We start from the raw sequence: 20,593 nt of genomic DNA on the forward strand, positions 1-20,593 counted from the left end.
TATGTGTGTGTGTGTGTGTGTATATGTGCGTTCATGTGTGTTTAGATGCATGTGTGTATACACACTACTTTTAAACTTGACGCCCTTTTTCTGAACGATCAAAACTGATTTTCTTAGAGCGGTTCATAATACCAACAAGAAAACACCATTCCTCTGAAAAGCAACCCAGGCTTGGATCGCTTTTCAGAGGCAGTTGACAGGCAGTAAAGAGGCAATATATTGCAACATGACTGGTAAAATGTTGAGAAACACTGAGCTAGAGGAACCGATCACTCCAATTTCCTCCTGCAGCCGCTGAAAGCCTGGAAGAGGATAGGGGTGGGGCTAAAGGGGGCCCCCGACAGGTAGGCTGTACGGGGCCCCATGATTTCTATCAGCGGCCCTGGATGCGTCTGTGGAGTGAAGTAGAGGATGAGTGTATGGAGTGTAGTAAGGGATGCGTGTATGGAGTGTAGTAAGGGATGCATGTATGGAGTGTAGTAAGGGATGCGTGTATGGAGTGTAGTAAGGGATGAGTGTATGGAGTTTAGTAAGGGATGCGTGTATGGAGTGTAGTAAGCGATGCGTGTATGGAGTGTAGTAAGCGATGCGTGTATGGAGTGTAGTAAGGGATGCGTGTATGGAGTGTAGTAAGGGATGCATGTATGTTTTCGGTGTTTCAACGGACAAATGTTTGTTGTGCATGCTCTCAAACTTTCCGACAACAAATGTCTGATGGAGCATCATCTGATTGTGTGCACAAGTCCATCGGACTAAAATCCAAAGTACAAACAAGCATGCTCAGAACCAATGCTAAAGATCAGACAAGAGCAGAAGTTGCCCAAAGGGTGGCGGTAAAGAGCTGAAAAACCACATGATTTGGTGAATGTTGGCTGAAAAAGTTCTGCCGTGTGAATGCATACCAAGTTCATGGCCAACGCCCCTTCAGACCAAAATCCATGGAAAAGCCCGATGGAAGTCCGATTGTGTGTATGAGGCTTTAGAATCAGTCAGCCACAAAATAATACATTTTTAGTTTTGAGTTCATTATTTTTACGTTAACATGACAATGTGCCCATAGATTCAACCACCCTTCAGGTACCCACTGCCGTTTTCCCTGAAAAATAAGCCCAGGTCTTATATTAATTTTGTCAACGAAAGACACAGTAGGGCTTATTTTCAGGCTAGGTCTTCCCATGTAATGTGCTGTTTTCTCTCCCTCTCTCTTTCCCTGCCTGTCAGGAATCTCCAGTGTGAACTGAGTTTAAATGCTTGTAAAATCCTATCATTTACAATATTACAGTAGTATATAATGTACAATTTGTGTGTTTCTGTAATATAATTGTGCCAAATAACTTCGTTATAGCGACCGCTCTGCGCTTCTGTGACCCGCCGGAGCGCTCTTCCTCACAATTATATTACAGAAACACACACATTGTACATTATATAGTACTGTAATACAGTAGATTATAGGATTCTACAAGCATTTTAAACGAGGGCTTATTTTTGGGGTAGGGCTTATATTGCAGCCCTCCTGGAAAATAACACTAGGTCTTATTTTCGGGGAAACACGGTATATGTATGTTGTCCATTCCCGGCTAATAAAATTTCCCAACACCCTCCAACCCTCATCAGGCCCAATGTTCAGCCCTATAACTGCTCATTTTACTCTGCAGATGGGAGCTCTGTATATAGGTGCATCTCATAAAATTAGAATATCATCAAATTTATTTCAGTAATTCAATTCAAAAAGTGAAACTCATATTTTATATAGATACATTGCATATGGAGTGATTTATTTCAAGGATTTTTTTTATTTTTTTAAATAATTTTGATGATTATGGCTTACTAGTGAAAAACCCAAAATTCTGTATCTCAGAAAATTAGAATATTACATAAGACCAATACAAAAAGGATTTTTACCACAGAAGTGATTTACTGAAAAGTATGTCCACGTACAGTATAGTATGCACTCAATACTTGGTTGGGGCTTCTTTTGCATGAATTACAGCATCAATGCAGCGTGGCATGGAGGCGATAAGCCTGTCTGTGATGACAGACATGGCATGGAGCTGATAAGTCATCAGTCGGTGATGATTTGGGGAGCCATGCCATCTGCTGGTGTTGGTCCACTGTGTTTTATCAAGTCCAAAGTCAGCACAACCCTCTACCAGGAAATTCTAGAGCACTTCACGCTTTTCTCTGCTGACCAGCTTTATAGAGATGATGATTTCATTTTACAGCAGAACTTGGCACCTGCCCACACTGCCAAAATTACCAATACCTGGTTTAATGATCATGGTATCACTGTGCTTGATTGACCTAAACCCCATAGAGAATCTGTGGGGTATTGTCAAGAGGAAAAATGAGAGACAACAGACCCAACAATGTAGACAAGCTGAAGGCCACTATCAAAGCAACCTGGGCTTCCATAACACCTCAGCAATGCCACAGGCTGATCGCCTCCATGCCACGCTAATACAGTAATTCATGCAAAAGGAGCGGCAACCAAGTATTGAGTACATACTATACTGTGCATGGACACACTTTTCAGTAAGCCAACATTTATGTATTAGAAATCCTTTTTTTTATTGATCTTATGTAATATAATTTTTTTTTGAGATGCTGATATCTGGGGTTTTCACTAGCTGTAAGCCTTAATCATCAAAATTAAAAGAAAGAGTTGTGAATAAATACCACCAAAATACAGCTCTATTTGTGCGAACAAAATTATAAGAATGTAATTTGGGTACAGTGTAGCATGACCGCGCAATTGTCATTGAAAGTGCAAGAGCGCTGAAAGCTGAAAAATGGTCTGGGAAGGAAGGGGGCGAAAGTGCCCAGCATTGAAGTGGTTAAATAACAAACATATCATACTTACCTCCACTGTGCAGTTAGTTTTGCACAGAGTGGCCCTGATCATCATGTTCTGGGATCCCGCGGCGGCGACTGCGGCTCCTCCTTGCACCGGTAAACATCCTTAGAGAAGGGCTCCCCCCGGTGGTTACCTTGCGGGCACGCTCCTGAGTCCAGCATTTGCGTGCATAGACACAGAATGCCAGACTCCGCCCCTCAACATTCGATTTGATTAACAGCAGCACGAGCCAATGGCTGTGCTGCTATTAATCTATCCAATCAAGAGCCAAGAAAACAGGCAGAGAGGAAGCGTGCGTCTCCGCCGAGGTAACAGACGGGCTCAGGTGAGTAAAACGGAGGGGCTGGGGGGTGGTCAGTGTCAGAAGTTATTTCACCTTAGTGCATAGGATGCATTAAGTTAAAAAAACACAAGGTTTACAACCCCTTTATAACTTTGTAGCTCCGTCCCTGTGCTTTCCTGACCAATAGAAAAGCCTGCATTCCAGGGGATGTACTGCGCAGCTCTGATAATCCAGCTGAAAACTCTTGATTTGCACTCAGACTAAGAGGTCTATTTATCAATGTGTTCACCCATGATTCACCCATTTTTATAAGGAGTATAAAACTTAAGATGCTTTATACCAGATGCATTTTTAAACCTCATCCAGAACGCATGCATGGTGTTTGCCATGTATTCTAGTGGCCCTAGTTCACACCAGTGTGGTCAGTTCCAATGCTTTTAACAAAACAACCTGCTGTATTGTTTTGTCTGGCATCAAAATGTGTGTAAATGCACCAGAATGCACATTGTCCTAATGAAAAAAGAAAGTTCTCAAGTATCAGAATCCAAAAAAGAGAGAATTCCATTGGAATGCATTAAAAATGCATTAAAAACGTGTAAAAGCACCAGATTGCACATTATCCTAATGAAAATTAAGATTTTTTAAGTGTCAGAATAAAAAAAAGAGGAAAAAAAACACACAGGAACACATTGAAAACGCGTAAAAAATGTGTGTAAACGCATCAGATGCACATTGTACTAATGAAAATAACGATTTTTCAAGGGAAAAAATGCGTAGGAAAGTGTGAAAAATGCATCAAACCCATTTGTAAACACACCAGAATTTACATTGTCCTGATAAAAATTTTATTTTTTTAGGTGTCAACTAAACAAATAAAAAAAAAGGGGGAAAAAATGCATAGGAATCTGTCAAAAACATGGATAAATGCACCAGAATTGACACTGTCCTGATGAAAATAACCTTTTTTTTAAATAAAAAAGAGGAAAAGACATTAAAAATTTGTCAAAAACATGTCGTAAATATGTATGCAAAAATGCATCCAGAATGCATAATGATGGTGTGAAGAAGCCGTGTGAATTACGGGTACAAACATTAATAATGTGCAGGTCTTCTCAGGTTTCCCTACAGCAGATGACAGGTACACTTTAATGTGACCATAAAAAAAAAGTGCTTTTGCTGGTTACTATAGCAACCATACAGGAAAAAAAAAAAAAGGATCATAGAGCTCTCCTAGCAGCTGATTGGTGCAGGCTGTCACTATGACATCACGGTCTATAAATAGAATGGCAGTTACAGCATATAGGTAGAAAAACGGCCACAGCTCTGTCATTTGGTCTTTGACTTTTCTCAGAGTAAGACAGCAATTGATTTGCTCCTCAGAGACATTGATTGTTTTTTGTGGACTGAGATAATTTGAAGAAATTTTGAAGGAGTTTTCGGGTTATTTAGTCAGTGAAGACATTTAGTGACATTTAGTGACATTTAGTGACGAGGAAGAAGAATGCTTTTCAGACTTTGCATCTTCTTTCTTTTTCTGCACCTTGTGACAGGTAAGTGTACTGATCAGTGTTACACCTTACTGTAGAAATCACACAGATAACACTGCAGGACAAGCATAGTGACACCTATTCATAAAATGAGAACATTGCAGTCACATGGGTAGATAAAGATCCTTCTCCTTGTGGAAATGCTTTGTGTATGGAGTGTAGTAAGGGATGCGTGTATGGAGTGTAGTAAGAGATGCGTGTATGGAGTGTAGTAGGGGATGCGTGTATGGAGTGTAGTAGGGGATGCGTGTATGGAATGTAGTAGGGATGTGTGTATGGAGTGTAGTAAGAGATCTGTGTATGGAGTGTAGTAGGGATGCGTCTATGGAGTGAAGCAGATGTGTGTATGGAGTGTAGTAGGGGATGCGTGTATAGAGTGTAGTAGGGGATGCGTGTATGGAGTGTAGTAGGGATGCGTCTATGGAGTGAAGTAGAAGATGTGTGTATGGAATGTAGTAGGGATGTGTGTATGGAGTGTAGTAAGAGATCTGTGTATGGAGTGTAGTAGGGATGCGTCTATGGAGTGAAGCAGATGTGTGTATGGAGTGTAGTAGGGGATGCGTGTATAGAGTGTAGTAGGGGATGCGTGTATGGAGTGTAGTAGGGATGCGTCTATGGAGTGAAGTAGAAGATGTGTGTATGGAATGTAGTAGGGATGTGTGTATGGAGTGTAGTAAGAGATCTGTGTATGGAGTGTAGTAGGGATGCGTCTATGGAGTGAAGCAGATGTGTGTATGGAGTGTAGTAGGGGATGCGTGTATGGAGTGTAGTAGGGGATGCGTGTATGGAGTGTAGTAGGGGATGCGTGTATGGAGTGTAGTAGGGATGCATCTATGGAGTGAAGTAGAAGATGTGTGTATGGAGTGTAGCAGGGGATGCGTGTATGGAGAGTAGTAGGGATGCGTCTATGGAGTGAAGTAGAAGATGTGTGTATGGAGTGTAGTAAGGGATGCGTGTATGGCGTGTTGCTCCATCGGACAAATGTTTGTTGTGCATGCTCTCAAACTTTCCGACAACAAATGTCCAATGGAGCATCCTCCGATTATGTACACAAGTCCATCAGACTAAAATCCAAAGTACAAACAAGCATGATCAGAACCAATGCTAAAGATCAGACAAGAGCAGAAGTTGCCCAAAGGGTGGCGGTAAAGAGCTGAAAAACCACATGATTTGACGAATGTTGGCTGAAAAAGTTCTGCCTTGTGTATGCATACCCAGTTCACGGCCAATGCCCCTTTGGACCAAAATCCATGGAAGAGCCCGATGGAAGTCCGATTGTGTGTATGAGGCTTTAGAATCAGTCAGCCACAAAATAATACATTTTTAGTTTTGAGTTCATTATTTTTACGTTAACATGGCAATGTTCCCATAGATTCAACCACCCTCAGGTACCCACTGCTGATATATTCTCAGTGCAGGTGCCCATAGAAATCACAGATCCAACCACCCTCAGGTACCCACTGCTGATATATTCTCAGTGCAGGTGCCCATAGCCATCAAATTGAATGTAATATTTACTGGCTACTGAAGCGGTGCGTTTACAAACCATTTTTCGGGTGTTGTTAACTTAATATTGCTACCTGCAGCAGTTTGCATTAACAGAGTGCGATTGTAATACGGTTAATGGGATTAAAACCTCTATTATTATTTTCTAATGTAGTGCTCCAAAAAATCAAAAGGAGCGGGTGGAACTTTTTTTTTCAAGTGTCTGAAATTTTAACAATAAAAATGTTTGTTGTTCGATTAGTTCCACAAATCAAATGTTATTTGACAGCACTTTAAAATTGTGTTTGCTTATAACGTTTATCAAGTATCTTATGGCATTATTGGATATATTGACCAGACTGCTACTAGTGTATGGCCAGCTTTAGTCATAGTCTGATCCTTGGCTGAGATGCCAGTTCTGGGCTGTGTGGGCACGTTTCACACAGATCAGCCCCCTGCTGCTGCCTCTCACTTTATTTACCTGCCAGTTATGTTATTATTAGGCCCAATTCACACCACTGTACAGTTTTTCCCCTTTTTTTTTTATGGATGTGAATGCAGCTGCAACACTTTCAAATTCTCACAGGTGAATAAAAATGTATTGCCTTCAGATCCATAACACAAAACCCAGAAACCTGCGTCTGAGGACATGCGTATACATGAACACCATTGGAAACGCATAAAAAAGCATAAACAATTTGTGTAAACGCACCAGTTGCACATTGTACTAATGAAAATAAAGTTTTTTCAAGGGAAAAAATGCATAGGAAAGTGTGAAAAATGCATCAAACCCATTTGTAAACACACCAGAATTTACATTGTCCTGATAAAATTTAAAATTTTTTAGGTGTCAACTAAAAAAAAAAAAAAAAAAAGGGGGGAAAAATGCATAGGAATGTGTCAAAAACATGGATAAACGCACCAGAATTGACACTGTCCTGATGAAAATAACCTTTTTTTAAATAAAAAAGAGGAAAAGACATATTAAAAATGTGTCAAAAACATGTCATAAATATGTATGCAAAAATGCATCCAGAATGCATAATGATGGTGTGAAGAAGCCGTGTGAATTACGGGTACAAACATTAATAATGTGCAGGTCTTCTCAGGTTTCCCTACAGCAGATGACAGGTACACTTTAATGTGACCATAAAAAAAAAGTGCTTTTGCTGGTTACTATAGCAACCATACAGGAAAAAAAAAAGGATCATAGAGCTCTCCTAGCAGCTGATTGGTGCAGGCTGTCACTATGACATCACGGTCTATAAATAGAATGGCAGTTACAGCATATAGGTAGAAAAACGGCCACAGCTCTGTCATTTGGTCTTTGACTTTTCTCAGAGTAAGACAGCAATTGATTTGCTCCTCAGAGACATTGATTGTTTTTTGTGGACTGAGATAATTTGAAGAAATTTTGAAGGAGTTTTCGGGTTATTTAGTCAGTGAAGACATTTAGTGACATTTAGTGACGAGGAAGAAGAATGCTTTTCAGAATTTGCATCTTCTTTCTTTTTCTGCACCTTGTGACAGGTAAGTGTACTGATCAGTGTTACACCTTACTGTAGAAATCACACAGCTAACACTGCAGGACAAGGAGTCTTTATTCTCTAGGACTGCATAGTGACACCTATTCATGAAATGAGAACATTGCAGTCACATGGGTAGATAAAGATCCTTCTCCTTGTGGAAATGCTTTGTGTATGGAGTGTAGTAAGGGATGCGTGTATGGAGTGTAGTAGGGGATGCGTGTATGGAGTGTAGTAGGGGATGCGTGTATGGAATGTAGTAGGGATGTGTGTATGGAGTGTAGTAAGAGATCTGTGTATGGAGTGTAGTAGGGATGCGTCTATGGAGTGAAGCAGATGTGTGTATGGAGTGTAGTAGGGATGTGTGTATGGAGTGTAGTAAGAGATCTGTGTATGGAGTGTAGTAGGGATGCGTCTATGGAGTGAAGCAGATGTGTGTATGGAGTGTAGTAGGGGATGCGTGTATAGAGTGTAGTAGGGGATGCGTGTATGGAGTGTAGTAGGGATGCGTCTATGGAGTGAAGTAGAAGATGTGTGTATGGAATGTAGTAGGGATGTGTGTATGGAGTGTAGTAAGAGATCTGTGTATGGAGTGTAGTAGGGATGCGTCTATGGAGTGAAGCAGATGTGTGTATGGAGTGTAGTAGGGGATGCGTGTATAGAGTGTAGTAGGGGATGCGTGTATGGAGTGTAGTAGGGATGCGTCTATGGAGTGAAGTAGAAGATGTGTGTATGGAATGTAGTAGGGATGTGTGTATGGAGTGTAGTAAGAGATCTGTGTATGGAGTGTAGTAGGGATGCGTCTATGGAGTGAAGCAGATGTGTGTATGGAGTGTAGTAGGGGATGCGTGTATGGAGTGTAGTAGGGGATGCGTGTATGGAGTGTAGTAGGGGATGCGTGTATGGAGTGTAGTAGGGATGCGTCTATGGAGTGAAGTAGAAGATGTGTGTATGGCGTGTTGCTCCATCGGACAAATGTTTGTTGTGCATGCTCTCAAACTTTCCGACAACAAATGTCCAATGGAGCATCCTCCGATTATGTACACAAGTCCATCAGACTAAAATCCAAAGTACAAACAAGCATGATCAGAACCAATGCTAAAGATCAGACAAGAGCAGAAGTTGCCCAAAGGGTGGCGGTAAAGAGCTGAAAAACCACATGATTTGACAAATGTTGGCTGAAAAAGTTCTGCCTTGTGTATGCATACCAAGTTCAAGGCCAGTGCCCCTTTGGACCAAAATCCATGGAAGAGCCCGATGGAAGTCCGATTGTGTGTATGAGGCTTTAGAATCAGTCAGCCACAAAATAATACATTTTTAGTTTTGAGTTCATTATTTTTACGTTAACATGGCAATGTTCCCATAGATTCAACCACCCTCAGGTACCCACTGCTGATATATTCTCAGTGCAGGTGCCCATAGAAATCACAGATCCAACCACCCTCAGGTACCCACTGCTGATATATTCTCAGTGCAGGTGCCCATAGAAATTACAGATCCAACCACCCTCAGGTACCCACTGCTGATATATTCTCAGTGCAGGTGCCCATAGAAATCACAGATCCAACCACCCTCAGGTACCCACTGCTGATATATTCTCAGTGCAGGTGCCCATAGCCATCAAATTGAATGTAATATTTACTGGCTACTGAAGCGGTGCGTTTACAAACCATTTTTCGGGTGTTGTTAACTTAATATTGATACCTGCAGCAGTTTGCATTAGCAGAGTAGGATTGTAATACGGTTAATGGGATTAAAACCTCTATTATTATTTTCTAATGTAGTGCTCCAAAAGATCAAAAGGATCGGGGTGGAACTTTTTTTTTCAAGTGTCTGAAATTTTAACAATAAAAATGTTTGTTGTTCGATTAGTTCCACAAATCAAATGTTATTTGACAGCACTTTAAAATTGTGTTTGCTTATAACGTTTATCAAGTATCTTATGGCATTATTGTATATATTGACCAGACTGCTACTAGTGTATGGCCAGCTTTAGTCATAGTCTGATCCTTGGCTGAGATGCCAGTTCTGGGCTGTGTGGGCACGTTTCACACAGATCAGCCCCCTGCTGCTGCCTCTCACTTTATTTACCTGCCAGTTATGTTATTATTAGGCCCAATTCACACCACTGTACAGTTTTTCCCCCTTTTTTTTTATGGATGTGAATGCAGCTGCAACACTTTCAAATTCTCACAGGTGAATAAAAATGTATTGCCTTCAGATCCATAACACAAAACCCAGAAACCTGCGTCTGAGGACATGCGTATACATGAACACCATTGGAAACGCATAAAAAAGCATAAATAATGTGTGTAAACGCACCAGTTGCACATTGTACTAATGAAAATAAAGTTTTTTCAAGGGAAAAAATGCATAGGAAAGTGTGAAAAATGCATCAAACCCATTTGTAAACACACCAGAATTTACATTGTCCTGATAAAATGTAAAATTTTTTAGGTGTCAACTAAAAAAAAAAAAAAAGGGGGGAAAAAATGCATAGGAATGTGTCAAAAACATGGATAAACGCACCAGAATTGACACTGTCCTGATGAAAATAACCTTTTTTTAAATAAAAAAGAGGAAAAGACATATTAAAAATGTGTCAAAAACATGTCATAAATATGTATGCAAAAATGCATCCAGAATGCATAATGATGGTGTGAAGAAGCCGTGTGAATTACGGGTACAAACATTAATAATGTGCAGGTCTTCTCAGGTTTCCCTACAGCAGATGACAGGTACACTTTAATGTGACCATAAAAAAAAAGTGCTTTTGCTGGTTACTATAGCAACCATACAGGAAAAAAAAAAAAGGATCATAGAGCTCTCCTAGCAGCTGATTGGTGCAGGCTGTCACTATGACATCACGGTCTATAAATAGAATGGCAGTTACAGCATATAGGTAGAAAAACGGCCACAGCCCTGTCATTTGGTCTTTGACTTTTCTCAGAGTAAGACAGCAATTGATCTGCTCCTCAGAGACATTGATTGTTTTTTGTGGACTGAGATAATTTGAAGAAATTTTGAAGGAGTTTTCGGGTTATTTAGTCAGTGAAGACATTTAGTGACATTTAGTGACATTTAGTGACGAGGAAGAAGAATGCTTTTCAGACTTTGCATCTTCTTTCTTTTTCTGCACCTTGTGACAGGTAAGTGTACTGATCAGTGTTACACCTTACTGTAGAAATCACACAGCTAACACTGCAGGACAAGGAGTCTTTATTCTCTAGGACTGCATAGTGACACCTATTCATGAAATGAGAACATTGCAGTCACATGGGTAGATAAAGATCCTTCTCCTTGTGGAAATGCTTTGTGTATGGAGTGTAGTAAGGGATGCGTGTATGGAGTGTAGTAGGGGATGCGTGTATGGAGTGTAGTAGGGGATGCATGTATGGAGTGTAGTAGGGGATGCGTGTATGGAATGTAGTAGGGATGTGTGTATGGAGTGTAGTAAGAGATCTGTGTATGGAGTGTAGTAGGGATGCGTCTATGGAGTGAAGCAGATGTGTGTATGGAGTGTAGTAGGGGATGCATGTATGGAGTGTAGTAGGGGATGCGTGTATGGAGTGTAGTAGGGGATGTGTCTATGGAGTGAAGTAGAAGATGTGTGTATGGAGTGTAGCAGGGGATGCGTGTATGGAGAGTAGTAGGGATGCGTCTATGGAGTGAAGTAGAAGATGTGTGTATGGAGTGTAGTAGGGGATGCGTGTATGGCGTGTTGCTCCATCGGACAAATGTTTGTTGTGCATGCTCTCAAACTTTCCGACAACAAATGTCCAATGGAGCATCATCCGATTGTGTACACAAGTCCATCAGACTAAAATCCAAAGTACAAACAAGCATGATCAGAACCAATGCTAAAGATCAGACAAGAGCAGAAGTTGCCCAAAGGGTGGCGGTAAAGAGCTGAAAAACCACATGATTTGCCGAATGTTGGCTGAAAAAGTTCTGCCTTGTGTATGCATACCAAGTTCACTGCCAATGCCCCTTTGGACCAAAATCCATGGAAGAGCCCGATGGAAGTCCGATTGTGTGTATGAGGCTTTAGAATCAGTCAGCCACAAAATAATACATTTTTAGTTTTGAGTTCATTATATTTACGTTAACATGGCAATGTTCCCATAGATTCAACCACCCTCAGGTACCCACTGCTGATATATTCTCAGTGCAGGTGCCCATAGAAATCACAGATCCAACCACCCTCAGGTACCCACTGCTGATATATTCTCAGTGCAGGTGCCCATAGCCATCAAATTGAATGTAATATTTACTGGCTACTGAAGCGGTGCGTTTACAAACCATTTTTCGGGTGTTGTTAACTTAATATTGATACCTGCAGCAGTTTGCATTAGCAGAGTAGGATTGTAATACGGTTAATGGGATTAAAACCTCTATTATTATTTTCTAATGTAGTGCTCCAAAAGATCAAAAGGATCGGGGTGGAACTTTTTTTTTCAAGTGTCTGAAATTTTAACAATAAAAATGTTTGTTGTTCGATTAGTTCCACAAATCAAATGTTATTTGACAGCACTTTAAAATTGTGTTTGCTTATAACGTTTATCAAGTATCTTATGGCATTATTGGATATATTGACCAGACTGCTACTAGTGTATGGCCAGCTTTAGTCATAGTCTGATCCTTGGCTGAGATGCCAGGTCTGGGCTGTGTGGGCACATTTCACACAGATCAGCCCCCTGCTGCTGCCTCTCACTTTATTTACCTGCCAGTTATGTTATTATTAGGCCCAATTCACACCACTGTACAGTTTTTTCCCCTTTTTTTATGGATGTGAATGCAGCTGCAACTCTTTCAAATTCTCACAGGTGAATAAAAATGTATTGCCTTCAGATCCATAACACAAAACCCAGAAACCTGCATCTGAGGACATGCGTATACATGTACACCATTGAAAAAAGGAACAGGGCCATTTTTACGCATTCAAAAATGGATCTATTTATTGATCAAAATGTGGGAACTTTTGTTCCTTGCTTGATCATTACATTGTTTACAGTTGTGTTGGGGTCATGTAATTGAGGCCTAAGGGCCGGTTCACACTGCGAGCCGCGGCGAGGCGTCTCCGACTTCCTCGCCGCGACTTGCAGGGGGGGTCAGCGGCGACTTGCAGAGGACTTCTGCATAGAAGTCAATGCAAGTCGCCCCCGAAGTCGCCCCGAAGTAGTACAGGAACCTTTTTTCTGAGTCGGAGCGACTCGAGTCGCTCCTCTCAGAACGGTTCCATTGTACTCAATGGGGACAACTTGCGGGAGCGAGGCGAGGCGAGCCGTGTCGCCTCGCCTCGCGCCGCAGTGTGAACCGGCCCTAACGGTTGTAGTGAGCGATCACTGGGAGATTGAGAAAATGCCTCCTTGTGGTGCACCATGCGATTCTCCAGTCCCTGTCCTATACTGGGCAGAAAATGTTAGAAATGTGAACTTGTGCTTTACGATTGAAGTTTAGAATGTAAGCTGGTGAAATTAATCGTTGTTTTCTTCTTTCCCCAGGTGTAGAAATCAAAAGCATTCAGACGTACCACCAAGAACTGAATGTTAAACCAGGACATCGGCTGCTGATCCCCTGTTATTTCCAATTGGATGAACCCCTTGCAGATAATTATATCAAACTGCAATGGAGTGTGAAGCCACCAGACCAGGATGAATTTCATCTCATCTACCAGATTGAAGACACTGCACCCCTGACGGTAAAAGATAATAACAGAAGAGCAAGGATGCACTTGTCAGATGTGCGCCAAGGAGATTGTTCCCTTGTGATCGATCCGGTTCATCGCAATGATAGTGGCATGTATGATCTTCGCATTGCCATAAATGGACACGAGTTCCCAGGAGACACGAGAGTCGATGTTCACATCAGGGAAAGCCGTAAGTATTACAGCCTATAGAGACAGTGTAAATGTAATAAAACATGCCTATCAATGGCAGATCTTGCTGCCAGAAGTTGGGTGCCACATCCTGGGTAAAATGTATGTACTCAGCATGCATGTAAACGTTTCTGCAACGATTACATACATGCAAGATTATAGCATATGCGCACCGTTGGTCGCTAGGAGTCAAGTGCCGACTGCATCCTAGCAACAATGTGGGCTTAAGTGCTTTTGAATGACTTTCTTCAAGGTCCTGATGCCATTTTTGAAATATACCATGGAGATAGTGTCATACAAACATTGAAATGCTACAAGTATATGCAGTGGTGCCCCCCCATCCATGTGTCCGGCTACAAATCTGCATGCAGCGCACCAGATTTATTGACTCCAAGGAAGGGGGGACTCTAATAGGCTTAAAAAAAGGGTGGGCTCAGGGCGCAGAGCAGTGCACTGGGGTGCTGCCAGCTGACCGGTGAGATGATTGTTTGGAGAAATCAGCCAGTACAGTAGAAATCGTCTGACATTCAAACGCGCTGTCAGCGCTAATCTGACACTGGTTTTTCAGCATGCCTGGTCAAAAGAAGCTGGTCACTGGATAGGGATCTGTACACAGGGGTTGCCCAAATCCCTATCCAATCACCAGCTTCTGTCGACCAGGTATGCTGAAAATTTTGAAGGGATGCAAGGACAATTACAGAGACAGAGCGATGCGCGGTGTCTGTGTCTCCCCCTCTCCCTACCGCGAGAGGGAGAGACACAGACACAGTGCATCATTCTGTAATTGTCGTCCCCCTGCACCAATCCCCCTTCCTGTGCTGCCCACATTAGATTCTTCCCTGTGTGCCTGGGCCCCCCATGTCCCCCAGCAGTGCTGCCGGCTTCCCTCTCTCGCTGGCTCAACCGACCTCTGGTACCCACTTCTGATGGCACAGTCTCAGTGCAGGTGCCCATAGCAATTACAGATTCAGACACCCTCAGGTACCCACTTCTGATGGCACATTCTCAGTGCAGGTGCCTATAGCAATTACAGATTCAAACGCCCTCAGATACCCACTTCTGATGGCACATTCTCAGTGCAGGTGCCCATAGCAATTACAGATTGAACTGCCCTCAGGTACCCACCACTGATGGCACATTCTCAGTGCAGGTGCCCATAGCAATTACTGATTGAAATGCTCTCAGGTACCCACCTCTGGTGGCACAGTCTCAGTTCAGGTGCCCATAGCAATTACAGATTCAACCACCCTCAGGTACCCACCTCTGGTGGCACATTCTCAGTGCAGGTGCCCATAGCAAATTACCTGCAGCAGTTTGCATGAACAGAGTGAGATTGTAATACGGTGCTGGAAACATATAGGAATCACTGCCAATCCCACACCACATCAGTGTGAACCGGGACTCAATGGGTTAATGGGATCAAAACCACTATTATTTTCAAATGTAGTGCCCCAAAAAAAATTTACATTTGGGAAGTTCAATTAGATCAAAAAAACAAATGTTATAAGCAAACACAATTTTAAATTATTTGAATTTTCACACAGATCAGCCCTCTGCTGCTGCCTCTCACTTTATTTAACTGCCAGTTATGTTATTATTAGGCCCAATTCACGCCACTGTACAGTTTTTTCCTTTTTTTTATGGATGTGAATGCAGCTGCAATACTTTCAATGGAGGCATTCCATTCACACAGGTGAATAAAAATGTACGGCCTTCAGATCCATAACACAAAACCCAGAAAAAAGCATCTGAGGACATGCATACGTATACATGTACACAAATAAAAAACAGAACAGGACAATTGGGTCTATTTATTGATCAAAACGCGGGAACTTTTTTCCTTGCTTTAACCGCTTCCCGACCACTTTACACGCATATGCTGCGGCAAAAGGGCACATATAGGCATAATTGCGTACCTGTACTTCGCCCTTTAAAAAGCGCCCGCCGCGAGCTTCATGAGTGGGATCGTGTATGGCGAGCTTTAGTCATAGTCTGATCCTTGGCTGAGATGCCAGTTCTGGGCTGCGTGGGCACGTTTCACACAGATCAGCCCCCTGCTGCTGCCTCTCACTTTATTTACCTGCCAGTTATGTTATTATTAGGCCCCATTCACGCCACTGTACATTTATTTTTTCCTTTTTTTTTATTTTATTTTTTTATGGATGCAAATCCAGCTGCAACAAAAGCTGCTTTACGATTGACCGAAGTTTAGAATGTAAGCTGAAGCTGGAGAAACTAATTGTTGTTTTCTTCTTTACCTAGGTGTACAAATAAAAAGCATTCAGACCTACCACCATGAACTGAATGTTAAAGCGGGACAGCAACTGCTGATCCCATGTCATTTCCAAACGACTGAACCCCTCGCAGATAATAAGATCAAACTGCAATGGAGTGTGAAGCCACCAGACGAGGATGAATTTCAACCAATCTATCAGATTGAAGATGCCACACACCTGACAGTAAAAGACATCAACAAACGAGCAAGGATGTACTTGTCAGATGTGCGCCAAGGAGATTGTTCCCTTTTGATAGATCCAGTTCATCGCGATGATGGCGGCATGTACGATCTTCGCATTGCCATAAACTGAGACGAGTTCCAAGGAGACACAAGAGTTGATGTTCACATCAGGGAAAGCCGTAAGTATTACAGCCTATAGAGACAGTGTAAATGTAATAAAACATGCCTATCAATGGCAGATCTTGCTGCCAGAAGCTGGGTGCCACATCCTGGGTAAAATGTATGTACTCAGCATGCATGTAAACGTTTCTGCAATGATTACATACATACAAGATAATAGGGCCACGTTGTGGGCTTTTTAAGTGCTTTCGAATGACTTTGTTCAAGGTCCTGAAGGCATTATTGAAACATACCATGGAGATAGTGTCATAAAAACGTTCAATTGAAATGCTACAAGTATATGCAGTAGCGGCAGGTCCATTAAAGGCACATGGGCTGCAGTCAGTGCTGCCGGCTGACCGGGGGGGGGGGCTATTTTTGATGGTTTGTTTGCCCCCCCAAAAAAATAGTCGCAACTGAGTATATGACCAGCTTTATGCCAGGTACACACAGGGCGAATATCGCCCGAAATAGTAGAAACCAGCTGACATTCATCCCGTGTACAACTCCTGTTGACCAGGCATGGTGAAAAACCAGCGCCCGATGAGTGCTGGCAGCGAGCAATGACCTGTGTGTTCTGGCAGGGGGTGGTCCCCCTCAGAACACAATAGCACATTGGGGGAGATCGCTAAACTAACGGCGTTTGTGCTAGTATAGCGTTCAGTTAGGTTTTTCATTCAGCCCGGTGGGATGAACGGGAAAAATAAAATAAAACGTACTGTGTGTACCAGGCTTTAGTTATGCAGAGTAATCCTCTACTTCCTTGGGTGAGATTCCCATATAAAATTAAAACCTGTTCTGGACATTGCCACCAATGGAAGGGGGGTGGTACCACCAGGCCTCCTATAGGGGGCGAAAAAAAAAGAACAGCAGCTCTGTAGTACAGACTGCAAACGTAGGCAAAAATAGGACCAGGCAGCCAATATTATTAAAATGGTACAGAAAACATCCGTGTAGATGTGTCAATCCCTTCCAGAAGGATTGAACAATTGACACATCTACATCTTCAGTGCAGCTGAAGCTACAGAGAAAAGAATTGGGGAATCTGTGTCCTCAATACCTTTCTCTGTCTCAGAGATGACATATCAGGGGTCTGTTTAGACCCCTGATATGTCATTGAAGTAACAGAAAACAGTGTTGTAAGAAAAATTGTAAAAAAAATATTTTTTACAGTTATAAAAAATTATTTTTAAAAATTAGAACAAAATAATGTTACATTTTTAAAATTGTTATAATTGTGGGGTGGGGGGATTGCCCTGTCAGGTAGGCTGTATGGGGGTCCCCATGATTTCTAACGGCAGCCCTGGTTCTGGGCTGCATATACATGTGTCACACAGGTCAGCCCCCTGCTGCTGCCTCTCGCTTTATTAGCTGCCAGAAAGTTATATTCTTATACCAGTGGCAGTGATTGATCACTGGGGGAGGGGAGATAATGCTTGATGACACAATTCTGCAGCCGCTATTGCATACCAGGCAGAAAATATTAGAAATGTGTACTTGTGCTTTACAATTGTCCATAGGATGTAAGCTGAAGCTGGTGAAACTAATCGTTATTTTCTTCTTTCTCCAGGTGTAAAAGTAAAAAGTGTTCAGACCTACCGCCATGAACTGAATACTACAGTGGGACAACAACTGATCATCCCATGCCATTTCAATCTGGATAAACCCCTCAGCAATAATCTGGTCCTCTTGAAATGGAGCATGAGGCCCATAGGAGAAGATACATTTCATCCAATCATTAAGGTGTATGATACCAAGCTCCTGCCAGTAGAACACCCCACTAGAAATGTATGGGTGGATGTGGCACAGGTGCGCCAAGGAATTTGCTCCCTTTGGCTAAATCCGGTTCATCTTAATGATAGCGGCACCTATGAGGTCCGCTTTGCCATAAATGGAGACGAGTTCCCAGGCCACACAAGGGTCAATATTTTCGTCAAGGAAAGTGATACGGAGATTGGTAAGTTTTACATGCCTCTAAAGACAGTAAAAGTGTAATAAAACACGCATATCAGTGCTGGATCTTGTTTCCAGAAGTTAGATGCAAATTGTTATCACTAGATGCATGTAAATGTTTTGTAACGTGTGTTAAGCTTATAGCATAAATGTTGATTATTGGTTGCTAGATGCTGTGAGCTGCCTGTATCCTAGACAGCTTGTGTTGTATCCTAGCAAGAATGTAGATGGTCTTAGTGCGGTGGACCTTCTTTTGGCAATCATTTCTCTATCAGGTCCACTCAGACAGCTTGCCTGCCTGTGTGCAATTTGATTGGCCGGGGCCCAGTTAGCAGTGAACTCTGGTCTGCATTAGTTGAAATCTAAAACAGGCCTTTACTGCCGGTTCACACCAGCGCGATGCGGGAACCAGAGCGATTCCAGGGCCAGTATCGCATAGAACTAGCAGGCAGTTCACACTGCCCTATGCGAACCCCTGTGGGTTTCAATAGAAAGTCAATGTCGCCCCCAGATCGGTTTGCATATCACAGTGCGAACTGTGAATTCAGACAGGAATTGGATGGAAAGGGTGTGAACACCCATGCGATCCAATTCTGGTGCGGACAAAAAAAGGGTCTGCACCATTTTGGTCTGACTGTGATGCGAATTCAGCCATAAAAACGGTATTACTGAATTCACATCGCACATACATATATCTCATGTGATCTGCATAGCAGTACAAATCACATGTGATGTCTGACATCGCAGAAGTGATAATAATAACGTGATAATCTTATAAGCCCCGTTCATACCTTTGCGCTCTGGTGCAGTGCCTTAACTTGTTACACGTTAATGGGCCAGAAATTGTACCTGGCACCAACTTGTCATACGGTGCACTGCAATTCAGGTGTGTTAGCAGGTTTGAGGTCTCATTTAAAATGAATGCCCTAATACATACATGGTGCACTACTGTGCATTGCGGTGATACATGCAAAGGGAGTGTGAAGCTAGCCTTACAATATATCAGTGATGATAGAAATATGAGGGCAGCATACTCGTTTTCAAAGGTGCAGGCTCTAGGGCTGTTCTTCTACATAACAACAGATCCAAAGTCTGACTTCACAACCTGAATACCTAGAAGACTGCAATAGATTTTGATTTGTGTATAGCTTTTAGATCTACTGTTTATATTTTAGATAAGTAAATGTTCCTTGAAAAATAACTTTCTTTTGTGATGTGTTTCATACAGACCCTAATCAGCCAATGAAGGATGAGGAATCCCAGTCACGGCAAGCCAGTGAAAATGAAGATCTGGACCTCATGAGAATGGCAGATGTTGTCCAAGTATTAAAAGACAATGGCACCTTAATAGTCATGGGGATTTGTGGAGGACTTCTGCTCCTCATAATACTATTGGGCATGGTGCTAACAATCTACTTTGGGTAAGTTGATTTAGCACTTCCTATAGCTCTCAGTGCAGGGCTTCCCCTTCCACCTGTAGAGGGTGGGTGGAGACAATTTTACATTGAGCTAAACCCGTCCCTTTCTTGAATCCCTAAATACACTTATCTAACTTATCTTTTTCTATTTTCACAGATGTAGATATTGCCGGCTGAAGCACAAGGCAGTGGATGAAATAAAACAGATGGAAGAGGGAAGACTGTGTGGGTTACAAGTGCCAACAACCTATGTTGTTGCCAACAACCTGCAAAAAGGATCTGCCCCAGCAGATCGGCACAAAGGATCTGCCCCGGAGGAGAATCGGCACAAAGGATCTACCCCCGCGGAGAATCAGCACAGTGGATCTATCCTCGTGGATAATCGGCACAGAGGATCTACCCCCGTGGATAATCGGCACAGAGGATCTACCCCCGTGGAGAATCAGCACAGTGGATCTACCCCCGCGGAGAATCGGCACAGAGGATCTACCCCCATCCCCACATCTAGCCAAGTAAAGGTGGCAGATCCACCTCCATTAATGACAGCTGAAGAACGGCAGCGAGTTCTGAAGAGAGTAAGATCAAGAGTGAGGAACTACGTAAAGTTTAAAAAAAAACTTAAAAGGATTCCAGGGGGAAAGTAGGGGGATAAGTCAGGGCAGGGTAGGAGAGTAGTAGGGGGATAAGTGAGGGCAGGTTAGGGGAGTAGTAGGCGCATAAGTGAGGGCAGGTTAGGAGAGTAGTAGGGGGATAAGTGAGGGCAGGGTAGGGGAGTAGTAGGGGCATAAGTGGGGGCAGTGTAGGAGAGTAGTAGGGGGGATAAGTGAGGGCAGGGTAGGGGAGTAGTAGGGGCATAAGTGGGGGCAGTGTAGGAGAGTAGTAGGGGGATAAGTGAGGGCAGTGTAGGAGAGTAGTAGGGGGATAAGTGAGGGCAGGGTAGGGGAGTAGGGGTGTAAGTGAGGGCAGGGTAGGGGTGTAAGTGAGGGCAGGGTAGGGGGGTAAGTGAGGGCAGGGTAGGGGGGTAAGTGAGGG

The 20,593-nt window shown here is 42.7% G+C and overlaps 2 protein-coding genes across 2 annotated transcripts; both read left to right on the top strand.

The window, feature by feature from the left end:
- The first annotated feature begins 10,711 nt into the window (after positions 1–10,711).
- Positions 10,712–16,204, top strand: LOC143990273 (uncharacterized). The gene is made up of 3 exons (XM_077490335.1): positions 10,712–10,844; positions 13,200–13,574; positions 15,836–16,204. The coding sequence occupies exons 1-3, from the start codon at positions 10,796–10,798 to the stop codon at positions 16,159–16,161; spliced, it is 750 nt and encodes a 249-aa protein (XP_077346461.1). The 5' UTR covers positions 10,712–10,795; the 3' UTR covers positions 16,162–16,204.
- A 1,475-nt stretch (positions 16,205–17,679) lies between these two features.
- On the top strand, positions 17,680–20,276 carry LOC143986766 (uncharacterized). The gene is made up of 4 exons (XM_077485170.1): positions 17,680–17,713; positions 17,761–18,147; positions 19,372–19,564; positions 19,719–20,276. Exons 1-4 carry the CDS (start codon positions 17,680–17,682, stop codon positions 20,203–20,205), a joined length of 1,101 nt encoding a protein of 366 aa, XP_077341296.1. The 3' UTR covers positions 20,206–20,276.
- Positions 20,277–20,593: the final 317 nt, after the last annotated feature.

Source organism: Lithobates pipiens, unplaced genomic scaffold (genome assembly GCF_037356315.1).
Source record: "Lithobates pipiens isolate NorthernLeopardFrog02 unplaced genomic scaffold, aLitPip1_a1.2 Scaffold_18, whole genome shotgun sequence".
Lineage (NCBI taxonomy): Eukaryota > Metazoa > Chordata > Amphibia > Anura > Ranidae > Lithobates > Lithobates pipiens.

Excerpts from the sequence above, each read along its gene's own strand:
- LOC143990273 (XM_077490335.1), top strand. The coding sequence starts at position 10,796 with ATGCTTTTCAGACTTTGCATCTTCTTTCTTTTTCTGCACCTTGTGACA. Across the intron at positions 10,845-13,199 it reads TTTTCTGCACCTTGTGACAG|GTGTAGAAATCAAAAGCATT; the intron begins GTAAGTGTACTG and ends TTCTTTCCCCAG. Across the intron at positions 13,575-15,835 it reads TGTTCACATCAGGGAAAGCC|GTGTACAAATAAAAAGCATT; the intron begins GTAAGTATTACA and ends TTCTTTACCTAG.
- LOC143986766 (XM_077485170.1), top strand. The coding sequence starts at position 17,680 with ATGTGTACTTGTGCTTTACAATTGTCCATAGGAT. Across the intron at positions 17,714-17,760 it reads TTTACAATTGTCCATAGGAT|GTGTAAAAGTAAAAAGTGTT; the intron begins GTAAGCTGAAGC and ends TTCTTTCTCCAG. Across the intron at positions 18,148-19,371 it reads GGAAAGTGATACGGAGATTG|ACCCTAATCAGCCAATGAAG; the intron begins GTAAGTTTTACA and ends TGTTTCATACAG.